The sequence below is a fragment of the Camelus dromedarius genome, chromosome 1 (genome assembly GCF_036321535.1).
Source record: "Camelus dromedarius isolate mCamDro1 chromosome 1, mCamDro1.pat, whole genome shotgun sequence".
Classification (NCBI taxonomy): Eukaryota; Metazoa; Chordata; class Mammalia; order Artiodactyla; family Camelidae; genus Camelus; species Camelus dromedarius.
Window position 1 is genome coordinate 82,911,357 of NC_087436.1, and position 13,114 is coordinate 82,924,470.

Below are 13,114 nucleotides of genomic sequence, written 5' to 3' on the forward strand. Positions count from 1 at the left end.
AGACTCTAGATTCTTAAACAACAACAAAAACAACAACAGTAATAAAACCTTCCCAGATGTGTGCCACACAGCACTCACTGAGTAATTGTTTTATCTGTGTATAGTTTGTCTTTGCAAGCTAATTTACAAGCATCTTGCAGGTAAGGACTACTTCTGCAACTTAATCATATTCAATATGTACTGGAAAGATATAAAGCAGGTATTCTGTAAAGTCTGATAGAGCAGGGAAAACTGTAAGCATCATCCGTGTTGGTATCAAAAGGCTTTGGAAAAACTTCTGATAACCTTTTGGAAGTCTGAGCTAGTGAAGTAGAATTTTATTCAAAGTGTTTGCATAACTACACCCAATGGTAATAGTGAATAACTTTGAGTTGGTGAAGAGAAAAGCTTCACACAATATCCCAAAGAATTCTATTCTTGGCCCTATATTATTCAAAATTCTTTCGAATGTGGGTAAAGACATATAACTGCATCTGACAAAACCAGAATATGGCAAATTATAAAAATATATCTCACAAAGTTCTTGAATAGCATGGCCACCCAAACATTACCACTAGTTCAATTACAGTATTCTTCCAGTCTTTACATTATGCATATTTTATGTATATATATTGTTGGCTCCATTTTTCCCCTAGCATAAACATTTTGGCTGCCAGTTCGTCTAGACTTACATCCTTACAACTCCAAATCTAGTAGGAAGAAAAGCTTTTCTTTTCCAACAACTGGAAAAAAAAAATCTGTCCTGATTTCCAATGGACAGAACCAGCTTCCATTCCTGTTCTTAAATACCATTCACAAATGCCAAGGGAACATGATACTCCAGTCAGCCAAGCCTGAGATCCACGCCTTCCACATGGGGGTTCAGAGGTGGTGTCGGCCACATCTCAGGCACTCATGGACTCGGCACAGGAGAGGGTGGTTCCTCAAGAAAATTTGATTTCTATTATAATAAGAAAGGGAAATGGCGACTGGGCTGCTAAACTACAAACGAAATGAGATGGGGTCTCTGCTCTCCAGGAGCTTACAGTCCTACTCAAGAAGATTATACTATGTTAACAGATAGTTTCAATATAAGGGGGTAAATGTTGCGATAAAGGTTTGCAGGGTAGAGGGACAAGTAAATTCAAGGAAGGGAGCTGGGATTTTGGCTAAGGAAGTTTCCAGCAGGAGAGAATGCCTGAGTCTAGAAAGATTCATAAGTCTTTACAAAGTGTAGCAGAGGGCTTGGGGGTGACATAAAGATGTTCCCAGGCATCCTTCTTTGTTTGTTTTGTTTGTGGGGTTTCTTTTTGAGGTATAGTTGATTTAAAACATTTTATTAGTTTTAGGTATAAGTGGCATCCTTGACTCATAAGACTTGATCCCCTTAAAGCTAGGAACCATGTCTTACCTTTGCCTCCCCAGAATTCAACATGGTGCCTGGCATCTAGTGGATACTCCATAAATGGTCAATGAATTTATTAATAGTCTCTCATTATGGCTTCAAAAAAGTTCTGCTGGAATTTGTAAGGCTGGTATTTAACCTCATTATTCAGAGAAGGAAACTGAGAGAGAGAGAGAGAGATTAGGTCATCAAAATCACAGTGCCAACTAACAGTAGTGCCAAGATAACTCCCACAGAGGCAGGGACATATCCAAACCAAACTCCAGACATGAAGAAGAATACCACAAATCCTAGCCTTGCGTCATCAGAGCAGCAAAGTGAGAAATAAAGTAAACGTTTTAGTATGGTTAGTTGTTCTTATAAAGCCCTAAACACCAAATTTTCTTCTAACGGTTTCAGATGTCAAATGATAAAATTTACTTTACAATGTTCTTGAATAAATAAGGACTGAGAAAAAAAACTGAGAGGGAAATATGTTTGTTTGGGTGGGTTGCTAAGCAACACCACACATGCCAGAGACTCCTTTTGGATTTCCTTTTGAAGGTGGAATCTGTGGGAACAACGAGTACTTCAGCTTGTGTCTGTTTCATCGGCTCACACTGGAAAATAAAAGCAAGACGGGAAACAAACAGGCAATTCTAATAATACAGAAGTCAGAGGTGTGGCGACTGTGAAGGATTAAATTAGACTAGACTGTTTTTAAAGTGGCCTTTTAAATGGCACTGTCACTCAGAGGTAAGGTTTTACAGCATGTCCCCAGAAGAACCTACCGTACACAGATGACATAAAACCAGATAGTGTCCGGGCTATGCTATCTACCCCACACCGTATTTCAGGCCCTATAGATTCCTGAAATCTGTCATATGGCAATAGGATGTAGCAACCAGATGAAGGAAAATATGAGTTTGTGTATCTCACTTATTTGATAAGAGAATGTCTTATGAGAAATAGGGTTTTAAGATGGGTACTGAAGGAAGGAATTTTGTGGGTAGGGAGTGAAATTTACAGCCTCAGGGTTTCCTTGAGCAAAAGCCAGGAGCTCTAGAGGGGAAAACCATGTCAGGCTGAAAGCAGCAAAGAGAACACTGATAAGCCAGAAAGAATGAATAAGTATTTCAGCAGGAAACATTGGATGGCTGGTAGAGGTTTATGAAGACTAAGTCTGAAATTAGTAGTGAAATGCCTGGAATGTAAGATTTAAAGATACTATGGATCAAATGCTATCCAAGTTACATTACACTAATATTGATGTGCCTTTTGAAAAATCACATTTCTTTCAATGATTTGTGACTAAACTTTCAGGTAAGCACACATCTAATTCTGACTTATGTATGTGTGGACACATTTTCTGTCAACCTGTATTCTTTGAGGGGACAAGTTAGAAAGAATATTTCAGATTTTGTTTTAAATAATTGACACTGTAAACAAAAAAAAGAGGTACATATTGTAATTACTAATTACAGAATGCAGTCTGTATTCCGTGCATCTGAGGCTTTCCATGATCTGGGTTGTCTACCTTCCCCTTCCATGCCAGCCTGGATAGTCACTCCTCTCAACCCATCCCATGTTGAAAGATTTCACTACTGACTTGATACTAAATTATATTCTCCCACCTATGGTTATTTAGACTCAAGGTATGTATTTCTCCAAGAAGATTATAACTCCCTGAAGGATCTGTCCAAACAGTATTTTGTTTTGTATATTCCGACCAAAATAATAACATTACTTACAATGCACAGCAAATGCACAGAAATTCAACCCAACACTTAGATAACAATGGAATTAGTTTATGTTATTATTTCTTAATATTGTTTTTCCATTCACTGTTCTCCTCTTTAGGTCTCTGGATTCTAGGCCTACTAGCAGAAAATAGTAAGAACAAACAAGAAATGAATAAGCAAACATCTACTGTCTTCTTCTAAACCTTGAACTCTGGAAAAATCAAAACATCCTTGGGGAACAAATATTTCAAAAGGGAAAACAACATTTTGAGCAGTGACTATAATAGAGTCATGTCGGCATAAGCTATTCCAAAGGCCCAAAGATCCCAGAGTAGAAGTGGTGGTGTGCAAAAGTTAAAAAGAGCACTACACGAAGAATTAGGACCCCCACACCCCATCGTCAATGGTCTAGCTGTGTGCCTTAAAATGACTGCTCCTGACTAGATTCATTCATTCCCCCAACAAACCTACGGGGAATGCAAGCTCTTTAAGGGCGAGGCATTTCACCTGTCTGCTTGCACTCTCTCCTGGCGTTGTGCCTGGCACATAGTAGGTGCTCAATAAGTATTTGTTATGTGATCCCCTGTCCTGCATGGAGAGTTCGTCCTCAAGAAGCACATAGTCTGGTTAGGACAAAGATTTCCAAATATGCAATTATAATAGATGAAAATGTTTATCAACGGTAAGAATATGAGCTAATAATGCTAACACTTGGGCATTTACCACGTGCCAGGCAGTGTTATGCATGCCTTACATGTATTAATTCACCTAATCTTCACAACAACCCTATGAGGTAGACACTATTTTTTCCACTTTTCCAGGAGGTCAAGCCACTTGCCGGAGGTCACACAGCTAGGAAGTGGTAGAGTAGGAACTGAATTCGAGATTCAGAATTAGCACTGGGCAGGCACAAGACAGAGTCAGTCTGACTCAAGGACCACTGAAGTTTCTTCTTGGCCTGGGTTTGATGATGGCACCACTGGTGATAATGAAGCAGCAGGGAAATGGGGGAAATGTTTCATGAAACCCCATCCATTTAGAACATCTTGGTGTTTCTCAAACTTAGGATGCTCCAGAATCCTCAGAGAAGATTCAGAATTTCAGGCCTGAAATCTTGGAGATTCTGAATCAATAAGGTTGAAGTGGGGACGTGGAATCTGTATCTTGAACAAGTGCCACATCAAGTGTGATGTTGATCGTCACATTTTGAAAATACCACACTAGACTTGTTGACCCTTTGGCTGAGATTCTGCACTCTTTCTTCAGGTCTGGCTTTCCTCTGGCCATGTATCTGTTGGGTATCCTTTGACTGTGCAATCTGGTAGTGTTCTGTCTGGGGCATTGGCATCTTTAGAGGATCCTCAGAGGACAGACATCACAACCTAAGACAGTTATTTCTGGTTTATTTGTCTGTCTCCTCTTGCGGTCAGGGGCTGTGTCATCCTCTGCTCTACACGCCCAGCTCCTAATTCAGTGCACAGGAAATGTCTTCAGAAGGAATTGAAAGATGGCATGAACCAGGCCTGTGCTCCAGACCCACCAGCCCTGCCCTTGAGAAGCTCAGTTAAGTTAAGGACACAGATACCTGAATAGACAAACTGCAGGATCCGGTGATAGGTGGCCATGATCACCTAAGTACAAACATCGTGTTATAAGTGCATAGGGGACCAGCAAAGGGTGCTGCAGGTGGACGTACAGGGTGGGAAACCACGCTAGAAAAGTAGACTAGGAGCTGTTACGGGCTGACTTGTGTCTGCCTCAAAAATTCATACGTTGAGGTGAAGTCCAACCACCACCTCCCGCCCCCTTCTGCCACCTAGCACCAGAATGTGCTAGTACCTCAGAGTGTGACTATATTTGGAGACAGTGTCTTTAAAAAAAACTTTTTTTAAAGGTTATAGTCCATTTACAGTTATTATAAAATATTGGCTATATTTCCCATGTTGCAAATATATCCTTATGGCCTATCTTACACCCAGAAGTTTGTACCTCCCACTCCCCCACCTCTATATTGCCCCTCCCTACTGGTAACCACTAGTTTGTTCTCTATTAAGAGATTGGGTCTTTTAAAAGGTAAATTAAGTTAACATGAAATCATTAGAGTGAGCCCTAGTCCAATCTGACTGGTGTCTTCATAAGAAAATGAAATTGGGACACAGACAACACACAGAGGGAAGACCAGTGAAGACACAGGGAGAAGATGGCCACTTACAAGCCAAAGAGAGAGACCTCAGAAGAAACCAGTCCTACCAACACCTTGATCTTAGACTTCCAGCCTCTAGAATTGTGAGAAAATAAATGTCTGTCATTTGAGACACCCAGTCTGTGGTAGTTTGTCATGACAGCCCTAGCAAAAAAAAAAAAAAAAAAGAGTGTGTGTGTATATATATATATATATATATATGAAAATTTACGAAACCAAACTCCAGAAATAAAATTTTATCCTTTAAGCTGTCAAAAGCCTCCACAGGTGTCTAGCGTCAATGTGACATGTGCAGGTTTGGTTCTGTAATATAATTTAGAAACAGTGGGGACCCTGAGGTGGAGAATGAAGGTGGAATTGACAGATCCATTGTTCCAGTGCAGAATAAAACAGCCATGGGGCCCTGGCCTAAACCACTGACAAAGGGAATGAGTAACAGGGGGCCCATCAGAGAGGCCTTTGTGGGGCAGAAGTAACACAATTTGGGGAAAATGAAGTATGGCAGGAGAAGAGTAGACAGATGAGGCTATCATGATGAAGTGTAGCTTGGGGAGTGAGGATGTCTCACATCTCAGCTGAGGATTCAAGAGGTGAAGCAGGCTTAAATAAACAAAGGAGAAGAAGAAGGGAGAAGACAACAAATTTAGTTCGAGATGGGTGAAGTTTTGGACAATTCCAGAGCATGAGCAGTATGTGCTCCGTAGAGCGGGAATAAAGTTCCGGACCTGGGGCGTGATGTAGGATTCCGTTACTCACAGGTCAGTCCTGGCTCCGGCAGATGAGGGGTGCTGGGAAAGGAGCAGCTGAGCTCATGTGGAGCCCCAGCGATTTGAGAGCCCCACGTTCGAATCCTTGGGGTCTTCACAATGTGTGGAGAGGGGAGCCAAAGACTGAAGAAACCATTAGAAAAGCAGCAGAATCAGGGCCAAGAAGGCCACCAAAGGCCAGGTAAGTCAGGGTTAGTAGTTTTGTTGGTAGTTTTCAAATGAAGGGAAGATTTCTTTGCCCCTGCTGTGGACCAGCTCAGCCTGGATTTCTCCTGTTCACACCATCCCTGCACTTTGGTAAATCGTGGCAGTAGTGGCTGGCGGTTAACGGGGACCCAAGCGTGATTTCAGGGTCGCGGAGGCAGTGACAGCTCCAGAAGCTCATTCCCCGAGGGCGGGTCAGCGACTCCCTCCCCGCCCGAGCCCTTCCACCCGAATGGAATGTGGGTGCCCGCCCCTGGACTCCGGCCACACTTAGAACGCGGGCCTGGGCGCAGCTCGCCGAGCGCGCGGGCCGCGGGGGCGGTTTCCTCGCGCCTACCCCTGCAGCGCGCGGCAGCGCTGGGCGAGGCCAGGCCACCGGGAGGCGGGCCGAGGGGGCGGGCGAGGGACGCGGGGCTGGGGGGAAGGTCGGGGGCGGGGAGCAGGAGGCGGCGGGCCCCGGGAAGAAAAGAACATGGCTCCTGCGGCGGGCAGCGCCGAGCGCGGCACCGGGCGAGGGCGCGCCGGTCGCCAGTGACCGCGATGGTGAACTCGAGCCGGGTGCAGCCGCAGCAGCCCGGGGACACGAAGCGGCCGCCAGCGCCCCGAGCCGCGGGCCCGGGCCGGCTGATGGCTGGCGGCGGGGCCGCGGGCGCCGGCCTCGCCGCTCCGGGCGGCCTCCGCGAGCACAGGGGCCTGGAGATCGAGATGGAGCGCATCCGGCAGGCGGCCGCGCGGGACCCCCCTGCCGGAGCCTCAGCCTCCCCGTCCCCTCCGCTCTCGTCGTGCTCGCGGCAAGCGTGGAGCCGCGACAACCCAGGCTTCGAGGCCGAGGAGGAGGAGGAGGAAGAGGAGGTGGAGGGAGAAGAAGGGGGAATGGTGGTGGAGATGGACGTGGAGTGGCGCCCGGGCAGCAGGAGGTCGGCCGCCTCCTCGGCCGTGAGCTCGGCGGGCGCCCGGGGCCGAGGGCTGGGGGGCTACCACGGCGCCGGCCATCCGAGCGGGCGGCGGCGCCGCCAAGAGGACCAGGGCCCGCCGAGCCCCAGCCCAGCGGGCGGCGGGGACCCGCTGCATCACCACCTCCCCCTGGACGGGCAGCCGCCCCGAGTGGCCTGGGCCGAGAGGCTGGTTCGCGGGCTGCGAGGTAAGAGCGTGACCCGTGGCAGCTGATGCATAAACCAGAACTGCGGGCAGCGCCGGAGCCATCGCCCGCTGAGGGCAGCTTTCCCGGGCTCCACCTCGCATCCCCTTTGCGTCTCCGCGTCCCTTGGAAGCGCCTTCCTCACCTCTGCTAATTCTGCTCTATTTCCGGTACCCATTGCGGAATCCCACTGCGCCCTTGTTGGTGCAAATGTATTGAATACCCTCTTCTTCTAAAAAAAAAAGATATGTCATCTTATTTTTAACTTTGAAATTAGTGAAAGCCGTATTAGAGTGAAGGGGTACATCTGGAGATTTTTTTTCTTGTAGGATAAAAAGAGAATACTCTAATTACAACTGATGGTGGTTGCAGCTGCATAGTTGCTAATTCACTGAATAAAAACGAAAATTCTGTGCTGGTACCCATGGTCTTCCAATGGCCTGAATGCCCTATTGCCCTTATCCCGTTCTAAAGGGCAGTACAGTTTCCTAGTAGGAGTGTCATTGGGTACTCATTGCTGTTGTTTTGGTTGATGTGTGTGGTTGTTTGGGGGAGAGGGAGGTGTCCAGAACACCACGAATAGAATAAAGTAATGGCTAGGAAAACAGTTGTTTGGCCTTTTCTAATTCTAGGCATTTTTCTAAAACAGTTGCAAAGAGAATGTTATATTGTTTTAAAAACTTGGAAGTATGTTTTAAAATAACTAATTTAATGTTCTTTGAAATTGCAATGAAACAGTGATGTCATCAGATACCAGCTGTGTGTAAATGTGTCAGAGTTCAGTGCACTCAACTCTCTAAAAGGCAGGAAAGGAATTTGCAAATTTACCAGTGCCTGTTAAGAAGACACAGATTTTCCAAGAGCAGACAGAATCCTGTTTTTGCAAAGTTTTGTCAAAGGCATCCTTGGAAAAGAGTTGCATTTGCTCTTACCGTCCAAATTACTTTAATCTCCACTTTTAAGAATTTTCCATTCTCAGTTCTTTTGAAATTTTCCCTTCCCTTGTCTTCCTGTCAGTTTTGAAAATCTTGCACAAAAAACTATCCAGGTGTTTTTATAGCAATGTAATTAACACCAAGTCAGGCCTATATCCAAATCCCAGTTCTGTAACATGTTGGCTGTGTGACCTTGAGCAAACTGCTTAACCTCTCTGATCCCCAATTTTTTAAAATTTTATTTATAAAGAGATAATCATAATACTTAGTTCTTGACTTGTGAGAATTAAATGAGATGAGACATAAAATGAGTAGCAGGTCTCTGCCATGTTGTGAGTGCTTCATGAATATAAATTATATCATAGATTCTAAAAGAGTATATTTTGGTACACTTTTACACAAGTGCTTATGCTAGTTAATTTGGCTCAGAGCATGGTGGGGAACAAAAGATCCTCTGAATAACCTGTGTGAAAAATTAGTAAAAAAAGAAACTAATCTTTTAAAGCTCAAAACTATATTCAAATAAATGATATATTATTGTACATTGTTTTAATTGTGCTTTTTAAAATAGTCACTCAAGCAAGAAAGAAGTTTCTTTTAAGTTAATAAATAATAGTAAGTCGTGATCCGTTTAACTCAGTTTAAATATTTGATAACACATTTAATGTTCTTTGAATAAACTCAATAATGGAATATAATGAAATGAAATATATGAGTGTATAAATACATTTATTTCTTTTAAGGAAAAATTTCAGAAAATGTACAATGAATAAGCTAGTAGTAAAACTAGTCTGACCTTATCAATGGTCTAATTACTAGGAGAACTGATGCATGAAAATCTTTTTTATAGAAAATTTTAGAATACATTTCATTTTATGAAGAAATATAATTGATATTCTTGTCATTTAATAAATAAGCAACATTTGTTAAATAGCTAGCACGTACTGTGAAAATAGACTGTGCTAGGTGCTGCCAAAACAAAAACAAAACTAAAATAGCACATCATCATTTCCCTATGGACAGAAAACCCAGAAAGTAAAATGAATAATTGAGGATGAATTGTGATTTTTTTTCCCTCTTGGGATACCAATGATAAAAATCTTATATGCCTTATGTAAGTAGTGCCCAGGATCAGAAGAGAGAGTGACATGGAATTTCTAAAGGTGGGAGAGATTACTCAAGTTTGGAGTGGTCAAGAGCTTCTCTGGAGGTCTTCCAACCTTGTGACTGTATTTAACTCCCTCAAACCTCCTGGCCTCTGTTCCCCAATTACAAAACGGAAGAGTTGAGCCTACTCTTCAAGGTCCCTTCTAGCTTCAGCATACTCTGTTGTTGTGTAATGACATGAATCCAAGTTGGACAATAAATGATTATTTTTCTCCTTGGACACTAAATAGATCTATCTTCTTAGGAGAGTAAGATAACAAAGAAGAAATGTTTGAGGCCTGGTTATGGGAAGCATTGTGTCTAACCAGGGAATTAAGAATTTATCCCTCAGTATTAGGAAGCAGTTGAAAGTTCTCGAGCAGGAGCAGAATATACTGAAAGGGAATATGAGTCGGGCAGTGTGCTATGCAGAAGAGCTTGCAGAGGGAGACGAGGAGACAGGAGGACCAGGTAGGAGGCAGCCAGTGAAGGGGTGATGAAAGCGTGGACCACAGGCAGCAAAGGATGGCTGGAAGACTGAAAGACTGCTCCAAACTTAAAGGTATCCCCAACCCAACAATTTTGTTTACTTTTCTTTAACAAACTCTTTTTAGTGCAGAGGTAAAATTAGACACTCTACATGAGTTATCAAATTTTCTGAATTTCCAAAGTTAAATGTGTTTTATGGATGTATCAATTTGTTAAAGTCATTTTCTGTTTGTTATTTCAGACATATATGCTTGATTGTTTGTGTTTGTTTTCCTGGAGAAATCATAAACTGCTAGTTGTATTGGTCAGAGTGGGCTAAGCTGCTGTAACAAATAGATACCTCCTTTCCCATTCACCATGTTGTATCATCACTGTCCGTGTCCAGAACTTTTTCATCATTTCAAATAGAAACTCTAACCATTGAATAATAACTCCCCATGTCCCCTCCACTCCCTCCCACAACCTCTATTCTGCTTGTGTTTCTATGAATTTTCCTATTCTAGGTACTTCACGTTAGTGGAATCACACATTATTTGTCCTTTCATGTCTGGCTTATTTCACTTAGCATAATATTTCCAAGGTTTATCTGTGTTGTAGCGTGTAGCCGAACTTCATTCCTTTTGATAACTGAATAGTATTCCATTGTATGTATATACCACATTTTGTTTATCCATTCATCAGTTGATGAACACTTGGGTTGTTTCTACCTTTTGGCTATTATGACTTTCGTTTTTTGTTTTGTTTTGTTTTTTTGAGGGGGGCAGGTAATTAGGTTTTTAAAAAAATTTTTTTTTAATGAAGGTACTAGGGATTGAACCTAAGACCTTGTGCATGCTAAGCACACAGTACCCCTGAGCTATACCCTCCGCCATTGACTTTCCCTTTATTTTTAATCCAAACCTCACTCCATCATTTCTTCTTTTCCCTTTTTATTTGCACTACAATTTTGAACAAATGAGATTTTGTATTTTCATTGCTGTGGGGATTTTTTTGAGGGAGGGTTGCTGCTCTAGGGGGATATGATAAGGCTATGCTAGCAACAGAATTTGTGCAGTCAACAAACACTTATTGAGCATCTCCCTTATGGTAGCTACTAGGGATACAGAGATGACTAATACAAGATCCCAACTCCCAAGGAGCTCAGAGTTGATTTGGGGAATCAGAGGTGTAGGAGGTGTAATTGCAATGCCAGGTCCCAGGTATGGAAGGGACTCAAAGGAGAGAGGGCCAGCTTTACCAGGGGAGATTAGAAGAAGTGAAGCTTGAGTTATATTTTGAAGGATGGAGTGGGGTGGGACTTGAGGAGGGAAAAATAGCAGGAGTAAGACCAAGCAAGCCTGTAGCTCACTGGCACTTTTTCCTGTAGACAGAATCGGTGAGGGCTTCAAGCATGGAGTTGTTCTGATCACATGTCAATCTGATGATTCTAGCAAGAATGTAGAGAATGGGGTGAGGTGAGGTGGGTAGAGCTGGTTGCTGGGAGAATAAGTTAGGAGAAGGCTGACCAAGAGGGGGAGGGTGACGAAGGCTGCAAAGAAGGCATGTAAGCTGGAGTGGAAGAAAGCTGGATTAAAGAGAAAAACCACCAACACTGTGGACCGACTCCATGGGAAGGTTACTAAAAGGGCCTGTTCTAGGATGAAACTCGTATTTCTGGCTTGGTACCATTAACTCAAACAGGCAAGTAGGTTTCCAGAGAAAGAAAGGAAAAGAATCTCAGTTTGGGGCACGTGAGTGTGAGTTGTCTGTGGAATACGCTCGTGGAACTGACCATTAGCTGTAGGACATACTTGTCTGCCGTCCCGGAGAGGGCTGCCTAAGACTTCGAGATTCAAGAGTCAATGTCGTATATGAGGTAGCAGCTGACTGTTCTATGGGAAATGGACCAATAGTAGGAGGAAGTCACTCCCCTTTCTGAGGGTGTCCCTGAAACTCAAATACTAGGAAGGATTGTATTCTTCTTCCTAAACAATGCCCACATGTGTCTGAGCACAACAGGATTCTTCTGTGAAATGAATGCAGTGAGAATTTGGTCAGCCTATTCACAATGACTTCAAAGCCTGTATGGATTTGGGTCTCTACGCCGTTCTGAAATCAGGACCAACTAGGCTTCAGAAGTAGGACATTTCTCAAATTTGGACCTGTTTCTGAAGCTATAAATGGGCCTCTTCCAGCCACTCAGCATGCTGTATATATATATTATTTCAAACTCTCAGAGCAGCCCCACAAAGAAGCACTCTTACCCCATTTCCCAGTGGGGAAGCGGAGGCTTACGGCGTTGGTAAAGTCTCCCAGCTCCTAAGTGCCTGAGCCTTTATCTGAACACAGCTCTGACTCCAGATCCCCACGCTGCACTTTGTCATGATCAGTGAGTCAGAGGGGGTCAGTGTGTTTCCGGTGGGACAGGGTGAATATGAGGCAAAACTTCCACACTGAATCTTTTCTACTATGTAACCCAGATGTTGACAGATGAGATGATATGATTGCTGGGATTAGTTTCAAAATAACTGGGGAGGTATAACACAGGGAACTATTTTCAATATCTTGTAGTAACTTCTGGTGAAAAAGAATATGAAAACAAATACATATATGTTCATGTATGACTGAATCATTATGCTGCACACCAGAAATTGACACCTTGTAAACTGACTATACTTCAGTTAAAAAACATATACAAATGCAAAAAATTGGGGAGGAATGGGTGAGGGTTTCAATAAATCAGTTGGTGTTGAGTTGATAATTGTCGAAGCTAGGTGAGCAATACATGGGAGTTCATTATATCATTCTCTCTTTCTGATATTTCTTATATATTGCAAAATAAAAAGGTTTTGGAAGCATTTGGATAAAATAGTTGCAACATGGCATTTTTTCTAAGTCAGTTACTTATGTTTGAGACATCTTTGGTGTCTTGGGTTACCCATCTGAGGGTTCCCCTGTATTCATATGAATAACACTGTTGAGGTGATGTGGTCTGAATTTAGGCTCTGGCATTAGCTAAGCACCCTCTTATACAGGAAGGAAGTTGGATATTGTCTGGTGTCCCCCATATCACAGTCTCCTAACAGATGGACACGTCCTGTACTGGATGTGAGTGCCTGGAGTGCTGGGAAGGGACCCCCTCCTCAGC

The 13,114-nt window shown here is 43.2% G+C and overlaps 1 protein-coding gene across 2 annotated transcripts in view; it reads left to right on the forward strand.

Annotated features, from left to right (window-relative positions):
* Nucleotides 1–6,728: 6,728 nt before the first annotated feature.
* Nucleotides 6,729–13,114, forward strand: part of PKD2 (polycystin 2, transient receptor potential cation channel) — a 50,413-nt gene continuing 44,027 nt past the window's right edge. The window contains exon 1 of one of the 2 annotated variants that reach the window (XM_064486237.1): nt 6,729–7,420. In XM_064486237.1, coding sequence (XP_064342307.1) covers nt 6,820–7,420 — 601 coding nt within the window. In that variant the 5' untranslated portion in view covers nt 6,729–6,819. The remainder of the gene's footprint in view (nt 7,421–13,114) is intronic. The other variant, XM_010983103.3, reaches the window with a different exon arrangement.